We start from the raw sequence: 27650 nt of genomic DNA, 5'->3' as shown, positions 1-27650 counted from the left end.
GAATCAGCTGTCTTATGAAACAGCACCCCATGCAATAAGAGTAGGAACAAACCTCAGAAGCATTTTAAATACAGCCTCCATAATTCCTCGAGAGAGCTTGAGTGTTATTCTGTCCCCCCCCAGATCAAAAGACCCTGTGCTTACACCTCCCACACAGGCTAAACTAGCACTGATTCTTGCCATCATTCTTCAAGTGGCACCCGCATTGACTTCGCTGGTGTGGCAAACAGACCAGTGTGGAAAGTGCAGCACAGCTTTCGGCTCTGGGGCAAGCAGAAGCAGCCAACTATACAAGCGGCATCAGAACTGTCAGCCCAGGGAGCTTGTGTAATGATGTGGCCAGAAGCTGTGGCCCAGTTGTCACCGCTTGAAGGAGCAATGCAAAAGACAAGAGCTGGCCCATGTCAAGCGATTTTCTGTGGCTTAATTTTGCTTCTGTCTGTGTCAAAAAGTATTCTATGTGCAGGCAGATTTAGGATTTGCTCCACATTTACTGGTTCACTTTCCATGGGGCAAAACTCTTTCTATGTGTGTATTACAGTTCGAGATCTGGCAGCATAGCTGTAGTATGGAGAGTCAGGCTGTGCCTCCATTACCATTTAACCAATAAAGCTAGTGTGCATGGCCTGGGTCCTCAACCTGAAATCAGCTCAGCACCAGAAAAGTGAATGGGTTTTGCCCTCTTAGCAGTCTGAATGGGGTCAAACAAGCCCCTGGACAAATGTAGAGGAATTCAGACATTGGCCAAGGTCAAGGAGGATGGGACTAGGCAGTAATGGAATAGATCAGCTTAAATTGTTTTAACACCACAGTCTGGGCTTTAATGTCGGCTGCGCAAGGCCACAGGGGATATACACACACCAGTGTGTTCTGGTGTCTGCACCGTGCTGGTTACCTCTGCAGTGTATTCTGCAACCACTTTGTGCTGTTTACTTTTCAGAGGGCACCATGAGCAGGAAGACCAGTGTATCTATCATACAATGGATCAGAAAGGAGACCAGTGCAAGGAAAAGTAGTGTCCATATGAACCATGGAAAATGCAGTGAAGCTGCCTACTCTCTTCACAGATTTGAAAGTATCCAAGTATGTCCTATTACTATCTCGTGTTGTCATTCTCTGCAGCTGCCCTCTGCCTGCTGCATCAAAGCATGGCTGTTAGTTCTGTCCCTACTCTGGGAATGAATATACATTGGTAGAATAAGAGATGTGGTAACCTGAGTGATTCACACGCTCCCAGTGGGTTGGCTACATGGCTGACATAGGGGAATAGCTGGCTGACATGGGGAAATCACCAGTATGCTCAACAACCGCTTTGCAGATAGAGGCTGCTTTACAAACTGTGGTGTTGAAGCCACTGGCAAAAAAGGTTGTGAAAGGTGAAGAGATAACTAACCACTTTGAAAAGATCTTGTCTGGCCATATACCATGCAGTATAGCATGATGTTTTGCAGCAGGTACGCTGTTCTCTGCCCTAAACAATCTCTTCACTTATCACTGTAATGGAAGTCAGTATCTTTAAGTAGGCGATGCTCCCAAGACTTTCTAACAAATCTTCCCAACTTCCCATCATGGTCCCATTCTCTGAAGTGCCTGGCCTGTCACACAGATTTCATGGTTCAAGTGATGCCATGTTTATTCATGTGAAAAGTCCTCAGATACCTTTCAAAATAGCATCTTGCTATAGTATTGCTCCTCTTTATGCCTTGAAGCTTTTTGGTTGAATTATCATCCCATTCAACCAGCTTTTCATCTGAGACACTTTTAACTTTTACACAGACTCTGAAAGTCAAACACTCTGAACTCCTTCACAGCCTAAAGCAGTGATGAAAAGGTATTTTATCTGCTATGTGTAGAATGTCAAACTCTTGATTGCTGCAGAATCTGGACTGTTAGTTCAGTTTTGAGAGGACTTTACCAGGAGACAACTGTTTTTCTTTGCTGCAACATCTGAAACTTAGCAATTTATTTTTGAGCCTCAGAAAACTGAAAATAAATTGTTTCAGATGTTGTAGAAATGAAGCAGAACTGTGTCCATTTTTGGTTGCCCTGAGACCAAAACCTGTGGGTATTTCTTTCCCCATATGGCTAGTGTTTTAGGCACTGGACTGTGAGAAACTCAGAATCTAACTCCCAGTGCTGACTGATTCAAAGTGATCTGGGATGAAAACCAGACCTGGGAGAAGCAGAGACTGGGTTTTCTATATCTTAGGCCACAGCATATAGGAGCTTCCCTTAAACTTTGTCAAAACAGATATATTGTTCACACAGAATGCTTTTGTGAGTTTTTCCCTTTTGGAAAATGTTTCAGCTCACTCTGTTTTCAGGTGTTAGCCTGAATTGTCAGGGCAGTTAAATCATAAACAGCTGTTCAGATCCTTAGAGGTACAAATCAACAGAGCATACCAATGTACTCCAAATAAGCATCTGGCACAGTATCATTTTCTCATCCAGATTCCACTTATATAGTCACTTTTCCGACTACGACAGATTTCCCATGTTTTTCTGACTATGAGTTCTGGATCCAGTTAGAAAAAGATGATACATTTCACAAAAATAAACTGTCTGATGACATGGCAGATATTGTAGATTGGCAGTCAGGGATATGTTCCTGATTATTCTTTCTTTGTTTATTTTTGGCTATGTAACCTAGTCACTAAAACTTGGAATCACAGTCTTTATGTTCTATTTTCATTTTATTGCCAGTTTGTTATTCCATACTTGCCATGGAAAGTACTCATAGTAAGTTCAATATAATGAATACCATGCTGCCCTGCAGGCCTCTTAAGATGGAAGGGGTGTTGTCATTTCCCTATACTAGCTGCTTTATCAACACCATACAGCCAGGTCTGGGAGTAAACCAAGGGAAAAATGCAGTGAAGCTAGGATCAGAAGGAAACCTGTCTAGATGACAACAGTAATATTCCCTATTTAGAAAAAAAAAAAAGAACAAAGTATTTTTGACTGGAGTGAGACTTAACAAACTCCTCTCTTACCACTGTCAGCATTACTCCAGCTATTTGTGTTGCTAGAGCCACAAAGGAATTTGTACAGATTATACAACCTTTCTTGTCACCAACCAAAATGTCCTTCATTCTTGAGACCCATTTTTATAGATGGTCAGTCCTTGCCTAAATCTCTCTCACAGAGACTTTCTGAAGCAGCGGTAGTAGTGCTAAATGTGTCTTAGCTTCCTGCTAAGATCCCCAACATAGTTTTGCTACTAGGGAAGAGCTGGTGACTTTTAGACAGCAGATCCCTAGAAACCCAAGCTGAAAAATGATCTGTCTGTTCCTCTCAGGCCAGCATATGGTTTTCCTGTCGTTTGGTCATGGGGCAGGAAAACATTGAAAAATGCAGTCATCTTCTTCCTGCATCACTGTAATAGAGCTTCTTAGTGCTGGTGCTGCAAGGTTCAGTGACCTCAGGCAGTGTGTCTGGAATGCTTCTCTCCCCCTCACAAAGACCAGTCCCAAACAAAGCAGTGCCCAGTCTCTTGGGTTTTAAAGTTCCTGAGCTTCTGCAAGCTGGGTGTGCATAAATACCTCCCTATCAGAAGGGCAGGGAGGTTTGGCCGCTTTTCCTATCAGTTTTCAGAGAGATCTGAGGACATACAAAAGGAACTGACACTACTAAGAAACCTCTTATCTTCATGATTGTCCTTCCAGCAGGGATTCCCTTTGGACTTGAAAGCACATGTCGGATTTGAGACTCAGCTACCCTCCAGCCTTACCAGGAAAACAAACAGAACTCCTGGAATTCTAAACTAACCAAGACCTTGTATCTGGCTTTTCTTTTCTGACATTTGGGGGAGACATCAAACTGAATTTTCTTGTATTTCACAGATTCATCTAGTTGTTAAAGCAGAACATTTGCAGAAGCAGACAGATGAAGCTTAACTGCTAATATGTAGGGCTGAATGAAACTGCTCAGTGGCTCTCCTCTGTCTCCTAAAATGTCAGATTCAGTTCTCAGCTTAAAATTAGAGCTGGCTGCAGTTCTGCTTGGCTGAGGCTTTTTCAGTTGAAAAATCAGGCTTGGCATGATTAAAGATCACCTAGATATGTGACATTTGGCTGGGATTAATCTATTAATTAATTCTGTGTGTGTGTGTGTCCCAGTAATTCTGGAAAATCAAAATCATCCTAATTCTATAATTAAAAAATATGTTTTCATTCAGAATTTACTTCAGTATCTATATCTTTTTTTTTTACTTGCAAATGAAACAATCAGAAAAAGTGTTGGGAACTGCACAATTCCTTTATTTTGGGTTTGTTTTTTTTTTCCTGTACTTTTCAGTTAGCCACACATATCTTATTTCTCTTGCAGCTGAACCAGTGTTTTTCCTTAGAACTGAAATCAAATGGCAAGATAAATTATTTGTCCAGCACAGTTTAAAATACATTTTCACATCTTTGTCATATTACTATATGTCACTCTCACTGTGGCTCTCTACCCTGAGCGTAGTCACTGTTATGTGTTATTTCACTGCGATTGTCTGGATTTTTTAAGCCCGACAATGTGAAACCAGAAAGTTTAAAGGAAAGATTTTGGGGCACTCAGTTTTAGCTCACATATTGTGCTTATGTATTTAAGGGCCAGAAAATTTGACTTCAAAGATGTATTGCACTGTATGCAGTCCATTACTTCTGAAGGCATGTGTACTAAGGAAGAGACCTTTCTGAGATCTTCTAGCCAACTCTTAGAACTAAGAATGCAGTCCAATACCTGAAATGTAGTAAGAGGCTCAACAAACCTCACTGAGAAACTTTCATCAGAAACACCAAACTAGCTATTCTTGAATAGGTCCACCAGCCTAGAGGGCCCATCAGGGAGATGTAGTGGCTTAGTACCCAAGTTTCTGGCCCAAATTTACTAAATGTATTCAAGACATGAGGACAAAATGCCAACAGACTGAAGAGGTATTTAAATTGAGAGAGCTGCGAATGACTGGATGGAGACTGCTGAACGCAGATCCAAGCAACTATCACTTGCCTCAGTTCATCAGTACCCAGCTGTATTTCCTTTGAGAAAAAGAAGTCATAGAATCATAGAACAGTTTGGATTGGAAGGGACCCTTAAAGGTCATCCAGTCCAACCCCCATGCAGTGAGCAGGGACATCTTCAACTTGATCAGGTTGCTCAGAGCCCCGTCCAACCTGGCCTTGGATGTTTCCAGGGATGGGGCATCTCCCACTTCTTGGGCAACCTGTGCCAGTGTTTCACCAACCCCAGTGTAAAACATTTCTTATGTATATCTAGTCTAAATCTACCCTCTTTTAGTTTAAAACCATTACCCCTTGTCCTATTGCAACAGGCCCTACTAAAAAGTTTGTCCCCGTCTTTCTTACAAGCCCCACTTAAGTACTGAAAGGCCGCAGTAAGGTCTCCCCGGAACCTTCTGTTCTCCAGGCTGACCAGCCCGAGCTCTCCCAGCCTTTCCTCCCAGCAGAGGGGTTCCAGCCCGCAGATCATTGTTGTGGCCTCCTCTGGACCTGCTCCAACAGGTTCCTGTCTTCCGTGTGCTGAGGGCTCCAGAGCTGGATGCAAGACTCCAGGTCAGGACAGCCATGTGATACTGATAAAGCTGGCGTAGCATGAGTCAGATAGAGTACCAAAAGGTGTTCACTGATGATAGGTCTAAATCTGCTTGCTCTAGGCCTTTGAAAGGATATCAACTATTTAATCCAGCCAGTTGCGCAAGTGAAAGGGTCCTTTTATAAGCTCTTTAAGAGGTGTCTTGGCAAAACAGACAGTGCCTCTTAAGTATGTTCTTCCATCCATTAACTCTAATTTGTTGATTAAGATAAAATTAATTGTTGTATGCCAGTGCACAACATATCTTTAAGGGAGTTTTTGAATTAACATCTCTTGGGTCCTGTAAAAGAAGAATTCTGGTAGGATAACTGAAAGTGTGCTGTACATTATAAATATCATTGCTGGTTGGCACAACAAACTGTAAACTACTAGATTAGATTTGCATTTAAAATGCAATAGCATTGTGTTGGTTTTGTTACAAATCTAATATACCCCATATCATTGAGCAGTGGATTCTGCAAAGGCTGCAGAATTGTAATGTGCAATCTCTCGTCCAATAAATCTCCTCAATAAGGCTCGGGGTGGGGGTTAGAGAGAAGAACGGCATGCATAGAACAGTAAAAGACCTGACAATTTCAAACAGGCTGCATCTTGCCAATCTGCAGTTTCACCGCCTTATCTACAGTACGTGTTTTTTTCTGTGCGGTGCTAGGAATGCTTAAATCACACCAGTATCACTCCTATGCCCCATAAACACCATCCAGGGCAAATCTGCAATACACAGCAGACTCTCTCCTCTTGTGTAAACCCACTGAAATATATTTCTAGTTCATATAATGGAAACGGAGAAGACAAATAAGTCTACCCAGGCTCATAAGCCCTCAGGACATGAAGATGGCCACATGTACACATTCCTTCTTCTCTGCACTGTAATTTGATTAGAAAAGCAGCCATCAGAATGGAGTCTAGCTGCTAGTAAAACAAACATCTACCAAGGACTTGGGACCATTTCCTGGGAGGTATATGGGACTGTGATTCCTCATAAACAAAGCCAGGGTTGGATCCAGCTTGCTGTGGCTGAGCAGTGGCAGCTCTCTGAGGCTATGCTGGGACACATCTGCTGTGTGTGCAGGATGGTGAGGTGCAGTGCAAAGCTGTGCTGGGGGAGTACATTGCCTTCTTGACTACCTATACTGTCCTGCCCACACCTGCTTCCCCAGCGTGAACCAGGACAAACAGCTGCATGGATATGAGGAAACAGGAGAGCAGTCATGGAGCTGCTGTAAGATTGATTCCTAAATCTGGACAATGTATTAAAATCTCTTGTTCTTCAGTATCAATATGACATTACCAATACTGTCCAGAGACACTTCTCAAAGGTGCTTGTCTTTCTGTCCTTGCTGTCTTGGAAAGACACTTCCCCACCGCTTTCATGCCTGACAATACAAGGTGAAGCTGCCTTGTGTCCAGACCCACAGCAGCAAGGGGTTATCTCCTGCAGACTGCTCCCTGTCTCTGAGCAGCTGAAAGTCTTGCATTAACCACTATCACCTTCTAACTCCCTGTGGCAATTCAGGCAATACTAAAGTAAACAGAAATAAAGATATGACTCATGTCAGAGCTGGCTGTGGCTATTGTCAAGAATTTCAATAGGCTGTGCACTGCATGAAGTCAGGGTATAGTACTGGGATCCCTTGCTCTGCTATGAACTTACAAAACTTTGTTTCAGGTTTATGCTGCAAAGTGCAACAACTGATGAAAGCTGCTGAGATTTTATTTTCCATCATGTTCACCAGATGACAAGCAAAATGCCTCTTTACCTTGTCTCTAGGCTCAATCTCTGATCCCCCTTCCCTCTGTTACAGCGTTTTTATGGGACTTTCTCCCATCTACAACATCCAGAGTGCAGCACATGGTCCACATTGTGATAAAGAAAAGCTATGTATAGATTTATATATGTACAAGTTTTTAAAAATAATCTATGTTTCTTTAAAAAACCTCTTACAATGCTTGTGATCACCAGATGTCTCCTTGGCTTAATAACTGTCAGCAGAATTCCATACAACAGACCTATACAGGTCTTTAAAGGACCTGAGCCCCATTAGTAGACCACTTCTGTGCGACCTCCATAATTAACATTATCACCAGCCCTGGGAAGCACTTGACTTATAAAAAGGAGATTCTCTCCCTTATAAAGCTTCTCATCAGTGCTATGGGTGCATGCTATCTTAGTGGAGGCATAGAGCAGCGATTTATGGAGCAGAGAACTAGGAACTGAGTAGAATCAGCAGCTAGGATTTGTTTCTCCAAGAAAGCAAAAAGAGGAAAGGGTGGGAACATCTTTCCCAAAACAACTACCTGATATCTAGGCTGAATCTGTAGCTCAGGGCTTAACCTTCCTCCCAAGTCCAGATGCCTTGAGAGCTTGCTTTGCCTAGGTTTGTCTCCAGGTCTAGTCTAGAGTTAACTTGCTTCTAGTCCAAATGTGGGGTAAAATAGCATGAACTAATGTCAGTAGCATTGCTATTATTACATACAGCCGTAAGCCAAAAGACAGTTTGAACAGTGTTGAAAATGGTATGTCCTCTGACAGCCATGTCTGTGCTGAGCAGCTCTAGCTGGGACACGCAGAAAAAACAAATCCTAAGTTGATTTTACCTTCTTGACAAAATTCTCCTTGAGTTTTACCCTAAACAAGAAAGTATGGTAACTGCGCTGCTCTTTGGGCTCAGAATAGTATTGATATGGGCAGCATATGGGCAAGCATATTACAGAGCAAAACCTGCTTTTCAGCTAACAAATCATGTGGCTTTCTTCTGCCTCTATCTTCTAGTAAATGTCAGAAACATCTGGAAATTTGGTGCTGCTTCTCCTTTCACAAGTCGTACTTGTGTATGATGCTCTTTTGCCTCTCTCTTTAGAATTCTTCCCCCTCACTTGCTCTTTGTTGAGGCAGAAACAACCATAGCCTTATGGTTTCCGTAGGGCCATAGTTCATCTGAATTAATTATCAGTGGAAGGGACAGTTTGCATCTGTATTGAAAACAATCGGGTGCTTTAGCTGTACCTATTGCTGCTGCTGCATTTGTCCAAGGAGCAAAAGGCTTCAGGAGTTTCTAGTCACCATTCTCTGTGCTCATCTGATGCAGTACCACAGCTGTATTTCTCAGAGCTGATTAAAATGGTGACACTGGTGTTAGGATTCTCCTGCCAGCTGCATACCAGCACAATTCAAATGCTAAACTACTGCCGTACCTGCTTGTGCTGCTTGCTCAGACTTTACCAAGGAGCCCTAATCCTTTTCTCATCAGCAATTATGTTCTATGCCAAAGCGATGATTCCTGCTTGGACCCACTCTGCTCCTTTGCTTTCACAGACAGCCTTTGCACTGTAGAACTGCTGCAGGAATCAGGCTTCAGGGGAGAAGTAAGTCCTATACAGACAATAACCTGCCACACTCTCAGAGAGAGTGCTCCTGGGGAACTTTTGATCTGCAATACAGATGTTATATGGGATCAGTAAATGCACAAATTTAATGACCACTGCTTCCCTGGGGCTGGGAGTTCAATGATAACAGTAAAACTGATCTGCAGCTACAATTACTGTCTTGGAAAGGCTTTTTGTTCCCTTTCCCCAAAGTTCTCCCCAAAAACTTGGTTGTGTGCTGGGATCCACAGTGTTAAGGTCTCCAGAATGGTACGGAAAACAGAACTTCAACAAGAATTAACTTGGGAAAGCAGCATGGTCAACTGCAGAGGGCACACCTACCTGCTTTCTCGCTGAAGACACTGAAAAGTCCTTACTTGGTCAATGACCTTTGGTCAAATCATTATATCTGGCTGTTTTACCTCTCACCCTTTGCCGTACTTAAATCTGGTCACAAACTGGGACTTCCCTTCCAAATGCAATGTAAACCCCAAGAGACAGAGTAGAGGGAAGATGTTTTTGCATTGGCAAGATGCATTCACTGAAACCTTTCAAAAAGCTTGATTCCATGCTCCAGAGGGTTGTACACAATATTCCTGACAGAACCACCGGCAAAATCTCCACCCCAGCATCTGCTCCACTGGCTGTCCAAACCTGAAGTGTCTGTGGAAGAATGACCAGCTAAAGGGCCATGCTCAGCTACTCATAACTGCATTCAGCCTAGCAGGGAATTAGCATCTCTGTGTTCATGTTTTAATGACATTAACCTTCCGAACAGACTGTGTTTTGTATGTGAGGACTTTTGAGTGCTACATAGTTCAGCCATAGACCCTGGATGGCATGAGCTCTGCAATTAATTCTCTAGCATGCAGACTGTCTCCTCCTTTACTCTATGTACTTTTTCTTTCTCATACATTTTTTACCTAGGCTTTTACAAACACATCTGTGACTACAGCACATGGGGCCAGTGATCACTAGAGGGGAGGAAGATTTTGCCTACTTACCCTCTTATTAAAGGGTAAAAGTCTTTAAAGGAAAAGAATGGTAATGACATTTATTATAAAAAATACTTTCTGCTTACAAGCAATAGAGATCCACAGGGCCAGACTGTAATCTCAGCCATCTCCTGTAAAATCCTTTAAAGTCTTAATTGATTGTCTGATTAATATTCAAATGGAAGGCATCTCGAACCAATTGTGAGGACAGACTTCCTAAACTCTTCTAATATCCTTTACAGAAACCTTTCCAGCTCTCTCATGCTCTTGGAATGAGTTTAGGTGTGTGAATTTGGAGCAGCAGTAAAACAGACCACACTTTTAGAAACAGTTCTGGTTTCTTTCCTAATGGGAGGACAGAGTTGTTTTATGAACCACAATTATAGCCACATTTTCTTGAATGACAGACTGAATATGTGAACCACAACCTTCCAAAATATTTATCTCCAGAACTTTTTGGGAATGAGGAAAGTACATAAAGGCTGTGATCTAAGGCAGGCATTTGAAAGCAGACACTCTTACAGGCTTCATCATATCATGCTTGGGGATTAACTCTGTGGTGCGGGTATTATTTGACCCACTTTAGATGTTAAATTAAGCTGTTTCAAATGTCTTCACTAACTGAAAGAAAAAGAAAATGGAGGATAGTGGGGAGAAGAAATTGGTGAAGAAATTCTGATTTATTCAACTAATTTAAAGAAATTAAGAGATGGCATCTTCAGCTTCCCCCTACTTTAAGGGGTGCAGTTTCATGCAGGTTTAATTCAGCTCACTCCCCTGGACTTTATGGAAGAACAGTCCTGAACATTTGCTTCTGCCCTTGTATACATCAGACTTTCAAGTTGTGCCTCTCTGCTCTGAGCATTAAATAACAGCCTTGTAGTTTAATTGGCACTTTTACTGAGCCTTAGTTCAGCAAGTGCTTGTCTGATTTTTAAACGTTAGAGATGCAGAGAAAGAGTGGAGCTGAATTCCACATCAGCCTTTGATAAAGAGCTGATGGATTCTTTCAGTAGTTATTCTCAAATCGTATCAGGTACATTTATTAACCTCATGAGTGTTTCTCCCTAGATAAACATCTCTTTGCCTTCTTGCCCATCTGTCCTTCATTACAGTATCTGAGCACCTCTGACATGCTGCCACTTTGACAAACCTAGCAGTATTGCTGTATCAGGTTTTCTAAGATCCTTTTTTATTTGGAAACTTACTCGTCTTTTATGTAAATTAAAGCACTGTGAATTTCCTTGAGGTTATAGAAATTACACTGATTCACAATTATAACAAGAGATACATAATATTCCTGTATATTTCTTTCACTATTTTAAATATGACAACACTGATCGCCCTTTCTTGGTCATTACTATTTTGGTGTGCGAACTATTTACACTGAAGCTTCTATTATGTAATTATCTCTAGACTTTCACCTTATCCTTCATATGCTGTGCTTAGACACCACACTGTGCCTCTCTAACAGTTGGCGATTTTATCTTATATAACATTTGTGCTTCTCATTTGAAGGAGCAAAGAGAGCCAGAAATATGACATTTTGATTTTATTGGTTAAAAACATGTGCTATGTTTGATGAAATTCACTCTAATGGTTTAAATTTCACCTTAAGCTTAAGGGCATATGAAGGTCTGAGTAGCATGCTGTTGAGACCATTTTTAGGCAGAGAATTCATGTTCGAAGATGTTTATTATGCTCAACTTTTGTTAGGCTTTTATTTGTGTATGTTACAGAAAGGTAGGGAATAGGCGGTCATACAGACTGTCCCTGGCTGCACTCCTGGAGCTAATCAGTGACTGATGACCTGCAGGGAGCAGAGAGGATATAAGCACTTAAGTGACATAATTTGATAGAACATAGCCTGATGAACCCAGTGGTGAAGCAGGGGGACAGCTACATACTCACTGGAGGGGAAAGTAACTGCTCCTCCACTGGATTTTTCTCCTTTTTTGCATTCTCTGTGGCCCGTCGACCATAGGCAGTGGTTCTATTGCTGTCTAACTATAGTATGATTTTGGTATACATTTTGGAATTGGTCTGTGCTGACGTAGTCCTTGTGATCTTGCGCGTAGGCCTGGCAGAAGCCCAGACTGACTATGGCTATTCACAAAGAGGAATGCTTACAAAGCTTCTAACGTAGCTGCTTACCCATGAAGCATCCTCTCCAATGCTAGCACTGGCACTGTTGTATCAGTCCCTAAGCACCTCTATGTTCCTACTTCAGTCTAGCCAAATTAAAGGAATCACTTGTTGACATACATAAACCATGTTTTTTTCCCTGACTTTCTACTAAAGACAGTTTTTCTCCATCTTTTTCTTGACGAAGTATATCCCTCGGGAATAAAACGCATTTACAAAGGAGTAGGATATTGAAGAGGTGATCAGCTTTCTTGATTATACTAAAGCTGAGAAGCATCAGACAGATGCCATATATCTTGAAAAGCAGTGGAGAGCCGGAGCCTTGGGAGCAATTTACAGGCAAGAGACTGCAATTCTAGTGACTTACTAGGAATTACTGTGGGCCTTCACAGAGCACTGGAATCCCCACACTGGCCCCCAAGAATTCACTTGTAGAAGCAACATCTGAGCAAGTCCTGCTGTTGGTTAAGTAATCAGACTGAGGTTCTTCTAGTATGTATTGATGACCATTTTATGTAGAAGGATATAGGAATGTAGAGGTAACACCAACATGGGCGTTTAGCTGTTTTCTTATGAATATTCAACATCACAGTGGGATTAGCTGTGGAACTGCAGGTATACTCCGTTTATTCCTCTCTTCTCCATATCTTCTGTCCTCTCTGGATTTTGAGCATTTTAGCAGAAAGAAGGATTGAGACTCAGCAAACCTGGTAAATCCAGATTATAGACTCTAAGTAGAAAGCAAAAGAGGGAAATGAAATTCTGAAAACACCCAACCTGTACCATCTTCCTGGCCTTATCTAAACCCTCATAAAAGACTGTCCCCATCTCTCCTAAAAGCACTGCAAGTGATACTGTGGTAGACTATGAAATGAGTGTTTGAGATATCTCCTTCCCATCTCCTTGATGTTTATCACACTGCCATATGCACAACTGATGCTCTGAAGGTCAAGCTGTGTTAGTGAAGCTACTCTTTTAAGACATGTGACAGAATACTTTAATTCAAACTGACTTTCATTTGAGACGTATAGGTGTTGAAGGTCAAGGCAGTGCTATAGGTTACAGTGCACTGTCCCCAGAGGTGGGGCACAGCTGTCTTTTGCTTTCAGCCTGAACAATTGGTTTGTGTTGCTTTGCACTTCGTAGTGCAGCTCTTCAGAGAAAAGGGGCTAGAAAGTGACTTTTCAAAAGCAAATGAAAATTGAGTCTGATTCAGGCATTGTGGACTGCGGAAAGATCAGGGGAATTTTGTCCAATTCCACTTATGGCCCGTTATTTCTACACTGTACAGAAGGCTAATGATGATCTATATTGTCATACGCTCGAATCAGAGTTTAATTATTAATACCAGATAGCTAAATTTTGGAGATACACAGTAACTGCCCTTCAGGGGGCAGTATTCCCAGTTCTATTCTGGCAATGGTAATTCTAAGTTAAGATATATTTCTAGAACACTTTCGTTATTGGACTTTTTCTATAAACCTGATTGCTTCTAATTAGAAATTATTGGTGTAAGTCTATTCCACATGGTCTTTCCTTTTAAGCAAGGAAATTAAACTGTGAATCTTCTCATCTATCAATTTCTATAAGCACCCCTCCTGCCATGCTTTTCCCCAGTCACACACAGTAGTGGAGGTTCCCTCTCGCATTCTGTTCTCTGAAATGTAACACACGATTTGTACTTGTCCATTCATCAAAAATGTAGCAATTCTATAAGGTATCAGCAGATTCTAAATACCAGTGCTCTGCAGGTGAATGCCCCAAAGAGAAGTTCATCGGCTCAAGTCTCGTGTATTGCAAGGGTTTAATCCAGTACTCCTGTACTCTCAAATGGTTGAATAAGCCTCAGGATATGAGCAGGCTGGAGTTCAAAGTCATTTTTATCCCTGTGTGGTTGTGGTAGAGCTGTGTTTGATAGGTATTCATTTTAGAAAGCTCAAATCCATTGAGAGATATTTTAGGCAGAACTGCTTCAGCAGGAAATAAAACATCCATGTCCCGACATCATGTATGCATGTGTAAATGTGTTCCTGTACACGTACTTGCATGATTTTTTTGCTTTACCATTAGACCATACACTGTTTCTCCAGATATATTACGCCTTTGCATTTGTATTACTGATTTACACCTTGTCACAGCTTTTCAGGCATGTCCTTGTCCAAAACATCCTGACAAATACAGCAAATAATAGCAATCTCAGCAGCAATGTATGTATATTGCTGTCTGCCTGATGCTCTTCCCCTCCATACCAGTTATACCGATAAAGGGGTTGTTCATGAGCCTAGCCTTCATTTCTCCCCCAACAGCAAAAAATGCATGCACAACAAGCAGCAGACTGAAAAATTATGTTCACGCCTTGACCTTGAGACTTCCTGAACCGGTTTGGATTGGCTCTCCCCTTGAAACAACAAGCTTCCACAGGAAGTTCATAAATGGGCCCAAGTCACAGCAATTGACGTAGTTTTAATATTTTTAACTTGGTTCTTCAAGAACTACCTAAAATGGGCGGCGTTTCATGGACACAAAGAACTGGCCAGCTTTTACAAGAGCAAATGTCAGTGTGCTGGGCGCAAGGCAAACTTCTGAAAGCTTTGTGACTAATGGGCCATCAGGCCCTGCGAACACAGCTTCTGCTGAGCACTGCTCTGGGAATGTGGCTGTGTGCGTTGTGAAGTTGCACTGTACTCCACCATGTCCCAGTGTCAGCACTACTGGGGCTCGCAAAACTGTAGGCAGCCAACATCTCCAGAGAGCTAAACCACAGGCCTGTGTCCCAGACCCCTCAGCTTCAGGCATGTTTGGATCCACAGCTTAAGCACTGATGCAGTCTCTTTCCCCATGTCATACTCGCCTGCCCCACCTCTGCCAATTCTCACCTCTCTCAGAGAAACAAAGCACTGTACATCATTCTTGTCTTAGAAGTGGTTTGCAAGACTCATTCAGAAGTGTTAAAGAAAAGTTCTTTTACTCCTGCAAGTCTGAAGTATTGAAAGAGGGATGTGTGAAATGCCCATGGTTTGTTCCATTCACAAAGACAGGGGAGAGGATCAGAAAAAATAAATGTTGCACAGAAACAGGAGTATTAAATCTTTAGAAGGAGAATGGCGGATGAAAATGGATGTGAAAACCTTGCTTTTGAGATGTTCATCTTTTTCACAAAGCTCTAACAAAATGCAACTGCATTAAAGACATTCCTTTTCATTCATTTTCTTTGCACCCTGTTTTCTCATAACCTGTTTAACACAAACAATGGAAAACTCTCATCTTATTTACATCTCTGCACTTCACTGATTGTGTGCTATAGTCTGACAAGATTCAGATTCACATTCAAAGGTCTCGATTGCATTGCTCCTATGTAACTATGAAAAGGACATTTTCTTATCTGCAAATAATCTAATGGAATGGGATGAAAGACTGTTTTTAATGTTAGCAATGCATATGATTTCAAATTTAATTCCTTTTATAAATCAGGGTTTGTCAAAGGGACGCAATGATAGGCTGTAAAGCAACTCTTAAAATTAATTGTCTAGTCTGATTAGTTCATGATTTGCGATTTTCTGGTGTATACTTAACTGATGTACTTTGAAAGATAAATTATACATATATTGTTGCTTTGAGAAATTAACAGGAATGAGAAAATTAAGCAGGACCCCTTCCAGCAAATAGGTTCTCTTTTCCTTCAGTCAAGAAGTCAGAAACCTTTCTTACCGAAGAATAAAGCAAGCTCTCCCCACCTCCCCAAGCCACAAAAATTACATCCATGGATAAACCAAATACTTTTAAATGTTCTTTGGTTTGTATTTGTAAGCCATTTGATCCAGATCCACTTGACTTGCTAGTATACATTTACAAGGTAAAGAGTTAATTTGGTGTCTTTTTTTTTTTTTTCACTGATAAAGGCTTATCCTGTATTCTTCCAATCTTTCTTGTAAGCATTCCCTGAAAGGGGATGTAAGCCAAGCACCATGCAGGATCTGCCTACGATACCTAGGAGGGGAGGCCTTGCCTGTTTGGCCAAGGCTAGCAGGTTTTACATAATAATTTATTACAGTACCTTTCTGTTTCCTGGTCTGTGGTTTGCTGCTTGTTCTCAAAGCCAGTGAAGCTGCTCATATCCACATAGCCATCATTCTCATTAGCAGCAGACAATGCCCTGCTGGGATCTTCAAAAAACTCAGTAAAAGTTCCTGCTCTGGTGGATCTTCGAGGAGGAATTTGTATGTTTTCATAGTCAGAGCTCATAGCAGGAATGTTCTCGTAGTCAGACGTGTCAGCATTGGGAAAAGAAATGGACCTGGGTTTCGTTAATGGGAGTGGCATGAAAGGAGGTCTGGACCGGTCCTCGAAGGACTCCACCCTTGACACACTCCTGCTGAAGGACTTGGGCGTTCCTTTTCTTTTACCATCCTTATAGAAAAGAACAGCTGAGGGAGACTCAGATGCACGGAGCTTCCCCACATGTGATTTTAGTTGAGGTGAGCTACTCAGGCTCCTCCTGTCCAGCTCCATCAGCCGCGGAGGCCCATGATAGCTAGACTCTGATGAGGATCTTGAAGAGGAAACATTAACATCTACATGGACTTTACTCTCCGTTTTCTTCTTGAATTTTAGAGTGAGGAACCTCTTAAAGGAAGATTTCTTTTTCTTAGAATATTTATCAGGTGAGTCACTCTCTATCAAAAGTGAAGGGGAACTTTTAGTGATTGGCTTTTTGGTGATGTAGGCAAGTTCAAAAGGAGGTGGTATATCAACAACTGAGGACGGAGTAGATACACCACATGACAACAGATGATTTCTCTGGGAAAAACTACCTGAGGAACCATTAACACAAGGCAAAGACAAGTTGTCTTCTGTTCTTTTTATTCTACCATCGTCTAGTACACAGCCATCACTTTCTCTGTGAACAGAGACAGATGTCTCTCTCCCTTCAACAGAATAAGATCGAGGATATAAAATGAAACGTCTTGACTTGGTTGGTAATGCCCTGTTGGCTTCCATTGGTTTTCCTTCCACTGAATATAAATTATTGCTTAAATCATCTGTCCCAGAGCCATTGTGGGAAGATGATAAATCAGTTTCAGGTCCAGTTTCTTCTGGAACTGTTTCTGGGACATAGCCTGGCATTTTCCCAGACAGTGACCGTGTTCTAGTGACAATGCTTTTACGATCAATGGGCAGCAAGTTGTTTTCACCATCCATGCCTAATTCATCCCTTTTACTGTGATCAGCTCCTAAATCAGTCTGCCCGTCATGAGCAATTTCATTTTCTGCGGGAAGCACATAAGGGTCGTCTAGGGAATCACTGCTAGTTTCTCTTTCCTCTGATTCTTCAGGCACAATGACCACCTCAGGGACTGCTAGATTTTCATGCAAGACATGTTTGATGCCACAGTCTACATTCTTTTTGCCATGCTTACAGACTTCTAACTCTTCTTCAAGTGGGACCTGTTGAGGTGGACTTGGGACACTTTTGCTGAGGCTGTTTGCTTCCACCTCGTTGTCTTCAAGTTGCAGCTCATCTGACTTAGATGTTTCCACAGTAGTTTCACTATGCTGTTCAAGAGTCACATCTTCCAACTCTAGCTCCATCCCTGGACTACTAGGCAGAATATCAGAGATCACACAATTTTCATCCAGAGAGGTCCCTTCTGTTTGAAAAATCTCATCTAAATGTTCCATGGGTATTTCCTCACCACATTCATTCTCACAAGGAGCAATTTGACAGCCATCATCCATATTCTCGGCATTCACAGTTTCTTCCTCCCCTTTCCCAGAGTCTTTGCTTGCTTCACAGGCTACCTCTGATGTCTTCTCACCTCTCCTCCTAGTGATCTGACAGCCATCACTGGCATTTCCTGTGTTTATATTATTATGCTTATCTGGGTCTGCTTCCTTTTCTTCAGGTGCTGCTTGGTAGATCAACTCTCCTAAACCATTTTCAGCACTGGGTTCCTCTTCACGCAGTTCTAAGCCAGGAGCTGTTTCCTCACTGGCCTCAATGGGCAGCATGTCAGGGCTTGCACAATCATCAATTTCTAACTCCAAATCAATGTTCAAATCAAGCTCTGCATGCACACTGTGATCACCATCGTGTGCTAGACACCCATCTGCCTTTTCTAAAATCTCAGGCAGCTCCTCCTCCTCCTGCCCTGCATTCTCACAACCTGGGATTGACTCATCTGTGGGCAGTGGCATTACAATGGTATCTTTACAGGTATCATCCATTAGTTCCTCATCTCTATTCAAAATGTCATCACTGTCAGTCTTATAATCACTATTGTCCTTAACCAGTTCCAGGTTGTTAGAAGTTTCCTCCTTGTTTTTGGTTTCAACACAGTCACCTACAACATCCTTATGTTCATCTATGTTCTTGGAAGCATCATTATCTACATCAGGGGCATCTAAGGACTCCTCACAAAGTGCTTCGGACTGGTCACAGTCTCTAGCTGACTCTTCAGAGTCTGGTTCCATTGGTTCAGCAATATCTGAAGAGTTATGGTGCTCATCTTCGGTGACTTCTCCATTACTGGTATCCTCATCATTAGCAATGTTATCCTCTTCCTTCTCTACCTCTTCTGGAGTTTCCAAGACCTCGTTTTCCCCAGAGGAATCTAGGTTCTTATCATGCTCATGTTGCAAATCATTACAGTCTTTGCTGGTCAGATGAGCTTCAGGAACTACAATGTATTCATTATCTGCCTCAGATTCTGGGCAATCAGCATTGCATTGGTCTCCTTCATACAGATCTCCATCAAGACAGAGCAGTTTCCCATTTGTGCATTTATTGAAGTTATTGTTGGTATAAACACTGGATTTGCCCTCAGTGTCAGCTGAGAATTTTGGCTTGGGAGCAATAGGTGGTTTGGGACCCCTAGACATAGAGTTCGGGTTATGAAGAATAACAGCCCTTGGCAGTGAAGGAGAAAATTTGGAGACAGCTACCGGAGAAAGATGACCAATAATCTTTGGTTTCGGTGCTAGTGGTGGCTTTGTGATTTCTGGAGAAAAGAGAGAAAAGCCATGTTAGTCATCCTGGTTTCTTATTAAAGCCAGCAGAATATATCCTACAGTAGACTTTCTCTTATACCAGTGACTTATAAAGCAGATGGAGCCCAGCCAATAAAAGGCTCAGCTCTGAAAAGAGAACTGAAAGAACAAAGCATATGCACTGTGCTTCCATGAGGCACTGTAGCTATTCCAGGCAACACAGTTTAAAGTCAAAACTGAACTGAACTGAACTAGATGCAGCCCTAGCACACTTGGGGAGAGAAAGATGTATAGCTGCAGAGCCGAGGGTATACACAGATAGCCACAGATGGGTAACACCTCCCGTACTCGGAAGCACTAACGACATCAGAGACCTTTTGATTCTGCCACAGAAATCTGCCCTAAGAATAAGTATGAACACTTTGATTCAATGATGCTGAAGTGTTTCACTGCAATGAAATACCTTTCAGCTGTAGTAACTGTTCTTATAACACAGTACAAACACTTTGTAGTAATGATTTAATTTCAGTATGTAGTTTGCAGAATTTCAGCATTGAACAAAATTAGTTCTACGAACAGATCAAGGTTTAACTCAACCCAGTCAAACTGAACACTTGGTGCCCAGACACAGTCTTCCCATTTGGCATTACCATGGTAACAAAACATGGAGTTACATTTTGTTTGTCAAACAACGTAATCATGAGAGATAAGATGGTTTGCTAAAAGCTTGGCTAATACTTTACATTGATTATGCAGCTGAGCTATAATGCACTGAATGAAATACTTCAACCCAAAACATGAAGATAGTTACTGGTTTAAAGTGAAGTTCAGTTTTCAGCGTACAGCTTCTTTAGTCCTTTCTTTAGTCAAAAGATCCTCCATCCTCCTATAAATGACAGGACCCCTTGCAGGTATAATCTTCTCTGAACATCAAAATAGACTTTAAAAAAGTGAATTATCTTGGAAATAAGGCCAGACAGTGTCTCTAAACTATTTCTAGTGGAAGTGCTGACACACATGTAGAGGAATTAAAGTAGATTGACAATAAACTAGATTGAAGCTAGATGAATTAAGTCATATATGGCCATTTTACCCAGACTACAGTTTACATGCCACAGCTATTTCCAGCTGCCTTGGTCCTGAAATTGATATTCTTCAAATAACTAAATGAAATGCTGAAAGGCTGCATAAATAGGCAATAATAGGGATCCTCCTTCATGAAATTTTAGATGAGATTGAAATACGTGGTGTGAAGAAGCCAGTGCACCAAATGATTACAGATTGGCATAAGTAAGGAGGAGGGTTTTGCTCTTACTAATGTTTCCTAGCCATCCATAGGTAATTACGTGGTTAAACAATCAGAAATCTCTAATGGTTTTTGTAATTTTAATTAACACATTTTAGTGGGAAAAGGGGAGCTATCCATTGTAAGGAAAAGCACAGGACAAACTATTGCAGCACGGGAGAGATGGGAACAATTCTTTGTGCAAAATCTTCATGCCCTACACACAGGAAATAAGGGAACAGCATCTCAAGACACACCATTTGGGACACAATTCCTATGCGAAAGCCTATGCCTTAAGTTTCAGGAAGTGTAGCCACTGTGCTGTTATATTTTGAGTATTTTGGAATGCAGACTTTTGACAGCTGGAGGTGAAGACAATTAAAATTCAGCTATGCACCATACTGAGAATAAAGTAATACTGAATGCAAACTGGTTAAAAATTATTCTTTTATTGTTCTGATATTTGGTGTCATGCTACTTTTCTTGTTGTTATCTTAGTCCAGCTGGAGTAATCTGTATTGAACTAATACTGGCATATTTGGTTTGGTTAGACTCTGGGAGATATAAGAGGCTGTTTCTTCTAATCTTCTTAACCTTGCTGAAATTTCTTCCAATACTCAGAAAGATGCTGACAGTTTGGCATTCTGATGTAGTCAGAAAATAGTCTTTCTAGAATTATGAGACACCAGAGAGATTCCATGTCAGTTAAAAATGGAGTGAGTGATCTCAGCTTAGCCTAGAGGAGTGAAAAGTCTGTTCTAAACAGGTGCCTTATCACATACACATACACATACACTGAGTAAGAATTATTCTGTATCTGGAGTTTTATCCGATCCAGCTTAATGTGTGGGAGGCTTAAAACAACTTGTGGAAAAGGAGGGAGAGAGAAATGCATATTCACCAGTCTCCAGAACTGTAGTGTGTACTCTTGGTTTACTGTATCCACTGCTGCTGTGAGCTGCAGGGCATCTGTCTAGTTACTGAAATCACAGGGCAGCCAGTCTTTCCCTCCAGATTATTTTGGAAATGTTATGTGCCAAACACTTCACTGTTGCTGAAGTACCATTGCTTCTCTTGCAGCCAGCAGCAAGTCTGCAGCAGTTGAAGGCTGCAGAGTGCTGAAAACTGTTGCCAGTTAATAACAGGGAGGGAACAGAAGTGGGTTGAGTATCTTGCAAGCCTGGCTGCCTAGCCAGGTCTACCTTTTGGATTTTTAAATCAGTTATTGCAATGACTTAACATCCCAAACTAACTTTCTAGTAGTAAAATGCATGAAATTTTTATTAGCTAAAACCGAGTCCTGACACCTTTCCCACCAGAAAGCAGCAATGGACCCCTTGCCATCATACTAAGACATTTTTAGGACTAATTCCAAGGAAGAAACATCACATTGGAGGTATTGTACCACTTCCTGCAGTGTCTGGCTTTTTCCAGGAATGTCCATCCAAGAGTAGGACACAAATATACCTACTCCATTCCTGAGATGTGACAAGGCTTGAGCACAACCTCTGCATTCTCATCCTTGTTCTTGTCAGAGTGTCTGTACTGAAACACTGAGTAGTGAGAAAAAAACTGGACTGCAGAGAATGCCAGGATCTCTCAAGGTTTGTCTTATAAACAAATTTGAAATAAAATAATGTAATTAACTCCTTTCCTTTATGCAAAATAATCATGCAGACGTCCACTTAAATAAATAGCTTAAACACAGTTACCCACTTTTCCTCCAGTGATCATTTTCTACAGCGAAAGGAATCAAGTAATTTTGAGTTTTTCCTTCTGCTACCTTCAGTAACATTGCTAGTGGAAGAGAACTTATGGTAATAGACCCTGTTCATAGTATAGTAATAACAGGCATTGTGATGTCCTACTCTTACCCACTTGTGCCAGCTACTGGTCGCTACTGATTCCTTCCACAGTTTTTTCCCAACTGTTCTGTGTGTTGATCTTGCCTTTCACAAGGCTCCTTAAACTTTTTTTTTTTTTTTTTGGGGTGGGGAGGCAGTGGGAGGAGTACAAGTGTTTGTTTAAAAAATAACCCAAACAATTTCTGAAAAGAAAGCACTGCTGTTTGCCTTTTATCAGGACAATTTCATTGTGCTTCAATTTCTGCTTCCTTTGCTGTCTGAGCCACTTGAAATATTCTGGCTGTAACTTCTAAACAGACACAAACCAACATTGCACCATAAGGAATGTGTATGTTCACAAATAATTGTGCATGTTTATTTTAGGATATGCTTTATGTTGGAGGGAGACACACCCACCTTGTGCTTAAAAGGAAACTCTTGGGGAATAGGAATTTCTTTAGCCTGCTCCTCCCCTTATTGTTCAATGCTTCCTTGTACTGACAAGGACCACTTCCTCTCCTTACCCACCTTCCTTCAGGCAAACCTGCATTTAAGCATGGTTTCATTCCTGCCATGGCCCATATGAAATCACGTTACTCTCCTCCCCTCCAAGTTTCTAAGCAGTGAACAGTAGCCTAGCAGCTCTCCTAAAATGGCAATCAACCCATACAGCCTTCATGGTTCAAGTGTTTCTTTGAAACAACAAACATTTTGTAGTGTGATATTGCCTGAAACACTGCAACTACCCACTTTCAAATGTTCTCCAGATTGAGGAATTAGCCTAGAATTTAATTAAGGCTTATGAGTGACTGTATCTATCAACACCACCACCCCTCCATCAAGCAGCTGGTTTGGGGGTGAAGAGATAATTAAACACTATGGTCTCACATTTGCAGGGTTATTTGTAGACATGTCCCAAGCCCATGGTCTTTCATGGTGCCCCAAGAAATTACTTAGCTCCACAGTGCAGATACTAGTTCTGGCCTTGGCTGGTGCCAGAATCCAGTTCAGGCATCTCTTAAGGTGCTGAAAGTAGCTTTTCCTGACCAATAAACTTTTGTGGACCTGTTTTTTCTTCATGCTTTTGGCATTAACTCAACTCACACAAATGTTAAAATGGGAGAGACATTGAGAACAGAGGACAGAAATGCACTGCATAGTTCAGAGCTTTTGGGTGGAAGTGACAATGCATGTAGAGGGACTGCATTGCAACAGTGGGGTGAGACTGCACCAAACCTAGAATCCCAGTGGAAACCGATGCACAGAAGTCGTGTCTGTCACTGCTTCTGTCCAGGAAGAAGGGGTTGAAATCCGCCAATGGAAAGTGTCTGAGAAACAGGAGGTAGAGGGAGAATATCCAGACAAGGACATCGGAAAGTCTCGTTCAGCTCTGATAAGGAGCTGTATAATTTCCCTTATTCCCTCTGATATACAGAATAGAGTTAAAATTTGTGTTCTAGAAGGCCTTGGTCTGAAATCAGCAAAAGATGGAGTATATACCTTAGTATCATCCTTATCTTATTCCTGTAATGAATTGCTCATTTTTAAAATAAAGCCTTTATTTCCAGTTAGTGCTGCCTGGCTTCTATCTCTAGCTGCTGTCTCCAGCATTTGTTACTGTTTCTTCCATTGGGTTAAAGACCCTTTTAATCTCTAGGGAAGACATAGACTTCCCTACAGCTATGTCCTGGTACATTTTTCTTTTTGGTAAACTGAACAAATGGACCCATTAAGTCTTTGCAGTTGGACAGTTTTGCCTTTCCTGAAGTCTTTTCTTCTAGATTTTTTCTGAACCTTTTCCAATTTTCCAGTAGCCCGTATAAAACACATGGGGCAGACCTACGGGAGGAATTCCACAGTGGGTACTGATGATGCTGTCTACACAGTTTAGTACTTACTTAGACCCAGTTCTCACTATTCTCCATTAGCTTGTTACTGGATCAGGTTGACTTGCTTGTCCATTAGGACCTCTAAAGTGTTCCCAAGGCTGTGTTGCCTGTTCATTGTCTGTAAACTGATGGCTTTATAATATGCATTAGGTGTAATTTGTTTGAATGGATCCAACTAAATAATCCAGACCTGTTTATATAACTGACCTGCCAACTTAGTTAATTACCCTTTCACCAGTCTTTACATCAAAGTGAACTTTGTCATCTGATACTTTTCTATTTGCTTTCCTACCTAGAAAAACATTGGACAGTATCAACATAATCCTGGTTACAGCACTATGCATACCACCATTTGATAATGTTACAGAGATAACTACTACAGAGATTTGCTACTGCCAATTAGCCAGCCCTCAGTCTAATTAACCCAGGCTTTATTTCTGTTATATAAGTGCTTTTCTCTTAAATCAGAATACACGACTAAAATACTGCACAGACATGAATGTATGTCTTTGCATCTATACAGTTGCCTTTATTGAGCAAATGTGTAACTTCTTCCAAAGGCTGGGATCAAATTCTCTACTTGCAGCAAGCAAAGTCCCATTATGGAGGAAATGAGAATAAGCAACCGTAAGAATAGCCATAAATATAGGAATTCATTTACATGTCACTTACCGAAACACTGACAGACATAAAAATTATTTGGACCAGGAAGGATAGAAGTTATTTCATGGTAATAGTTCTATTTTATGAACTAGGCAATGACATGAAACAACAAAGAACCTATCCTATACCAGTAGCCACCACACTTACACTCCCTCTCACATCAGAGCATGACAGTACTGTCTTAAGAGCTCATGCTGTTGACAAAAGCCACATGTGCCAGGTGCTGCACAAACCCAGACGCTCATGGAAATAGTCTGACTGCACTGTACAATCATAGGTGGAAGTTTCCATACCTCAACTACCAAAACACTACCGAGTTCTTACAAACCAGGACAGAGAGGAATTTCTGTACCTGTCTGTGTCAGCTTGTCTAATACATGGGTTTATATTTTGACCGTGATGCTTACTCCTTAGAGAAGAAATTATCTGAGAGAATGGTAGACAGAGCTTCCTATCAAAATAACACATGGAGCTTCACCGTAAGTGAAACGGACAGCTCTTCTTTACAGATGAAGAGCTGGTTTTGGACCTGGCCAGAACATGGGCACCAACCATAACAGTAATGCTGCCAGGAATGTAAGACAAGCCAAGCACAGAGTCTCCTAAAACTCATTTATTACATTTCAAGGACAGCAAGCTTTAGGTTCCAACCTGTAATTACAGTTCTGCCAGCTGTCCAAGTCAGACAGTGAGGGTATGCTTAAGCTGCCTATGTAGATCAGCCATTTTAATGTCGTTCTGAATTAAGTACCCAGCATAAGCTGTGTAACCTGCTTCAATATGTTGGAGAATAAACGGATGAGGTAGCATGATTTACAAGTAACATATAATCCCCCCAAGGGGTTCAACTCATAAAACACCAGTGCTGTCACTGGTAGGACCCCAGGATGTACTGTAAATAACCAAGATGTCATTAATTTTGCAATATTCACTGCAAAAGTAGTTCTCTCTGTTTTACAGCTTGTAAATGCATCACTTATTTCACACTGTCAGAGGAAAGTTTGAAATGACAAAAATTACATGAGAAATTAAAACAGTTCCATGGGAGTCACTTGAAATGGAAAGGTATTTAGACTAGGATTTTCTAATGACGTAGGAGTGCGAGTCTTCCTGTCAAATGGGACATCAGTCCAGATTTAGGTATCAGCTCCCACTTTGCTGTGAACAGAAATTAGATACTTTAAGTGTCTTCTGAGATTTGAGTCTTCTTTAGGCACTTGAGATCTGAGGTCCTGTTCAAAGCCAGCAGGTCATCTCAGGCATTTATGAAAATGGTATTTCAGCTTGTGCATAAGTCTGATACTTTTGAAAAACATCTATCCTCTCTTAGTGTATGTTCTTCAAATGTGTGATTAAAAGTACTCTGTATATAGCTAGAAGGCTCCACTAGTGTGAAGACAGACCTACAGTCAGTAGTAACTATCCCATGCAAATTTTGTCCTCTTACAAATCTTAATTGAAATATTAACAGCTGGGCTGTCAGAGCACATCCCACTCTGTGGAAATAAAATGCTTTTCTGTACAGTTACTGGAATCCATCCTCCATGATTAGATCAATGCACTATGACTCTGGAATATCAGATCAATAGCTTACAAATTTCTCTTACTATATAACTTAATTGCAGCCATCTGTAAATATAATACAACAGCGTAACATCCCACAGAGAAACACTGCTGGGGAAGGGGAAAAATGTAAAGGCAATATAAGCAGAAAAGGATGAATTTCAACACCAAAAAATGTTGATCCTGAAAATACTCCAGCATTTTCACTGTCTCTTGTACATACAACTCTTGGTACAGCTGGGGGGCCCGATTATGAAAAACCACATGTACATGACAATTAGGTAATCTTGGTTCTAAACTACTGGCATATATTTCTTTTTAATGTAACTGTGTTTGTGATTTTTCCAATTTGGCTGTGATTTCAAAACAGGAAGTTCACACTGCAGCAGACAGCTTATTTTCACCTGTTGTTTCATGTATTGCTTCCTAGGAGCCAAAAATGATGTTTGTTAAAATTCTCTAACAGATACGCATGGCAGCTTTTCCTGCATCACTTTCAGTAGCAGCAGAAAGAATATATAGTCTGCTTACACCTCTGAATGATCTGGAGTCTAACATCCGTACATTCTTCCTAGGGCAATATCATTTCAGCACCTGGCAACAAACTGGTACTTAGAGGCTGGAAGGTCCGATGTATGAGGCTGGGGGACGGGGGCCTGTCTCTTGTCTCTTACCACAGATTTCCTATGACCTTGGGTGGATTGCTTCATCTTTCTTTTCATATCAGTTCCGCATCTCTGAGGATAATCCATATCTCGCTTCCTGTTTTCTGTCTGTCGTTACTTTAACTTCTGTGGGATCAAGGCTGCCATATATTTCTGCACATATGTCTCTGGTTACTAGTGCTATGGATTACTTACTGCAATACAAAGATCGCTAATGCTGGTCCCTGAGCTGTGCCAGTTAATAAATGCCCGTCTCCTTCAGATTCAGTAGGAAGTTCTGCTTTGCACTGATGGGAGAGACATTCCTTGCATTGTGTGAAGGCACAAAACAAAGGCTGAGAAGGGATATGAGCACTCTATAAATACAGCCTGGAGGTAAACACCAGAGGAGGAAAAGAACTATTTTTAAGCAAAAGGACAATGTAATCACAAGAATAAATGGTGATGAATCTGGTCTGGAAACTAGAAGAATTAGCAATAGTAAGAGGTTCTCAGTTTTGTGAGAGGAACAGCAGGAGAGCTACCTAAAAAGTTTTGGTTTAAGATATAATTTGATGAATTAATAAGAGGAGTAATATGACCTTGTGTTCTGTAATAATGGGTGCTGTTTTGGTAATGAAGATAGTCACGTTCAGTCCTACATTCCGAATAAA

The 27650-nt window shown here is 41.3% G+C and overlaps 1 protein-coding gene across 2 annotated transcripts in view; it reads right to left on the bottom strand.

Moving 5' to 3' along the window:
* The window catches only part of FGD5 (FYVE, RhoGEF and PH domain containing 5), a 111810-nt gene that overhangs the window by 82525 nt on the left and 1635 nt on the right, over nt 1–27650 (bottom strand). For both annotated transcript variants that reach the window (XM_075432805.1, XM_075432806.1), the window contains exon 2: nt 16156–19099. In XM_075432805.1, coding sequence (XP_075288920.1) covers nt 16156–19099 — 2944 coding nt within the window. The remainder of the gene's footprint in view (nt 1–16155; nt 19100–27650) is intronic.

The sequence above is a fragment of the Opisthocomus hoazin genome, chromosome 11 (assembly GCF_030867145.1).
Source record: "Opisthocomus hoazin isolate bOpiHoa1 chromosome 11, bOpiHoa1.hap1, whole genome shotgun sequence".
Classification (NCBI taxonomy): domain Eukaryota; kingdom Metazoa; phylum Chordata; class Aves; order Opisthocomiformes; family Opisthocomidae; genus Opisthocomus; species Opisthocomus hoazin.
Note: the sequence above shows the minus strand (reverse complement) of the source record. Positions and strands in the feature narration are given on the sequence as shown.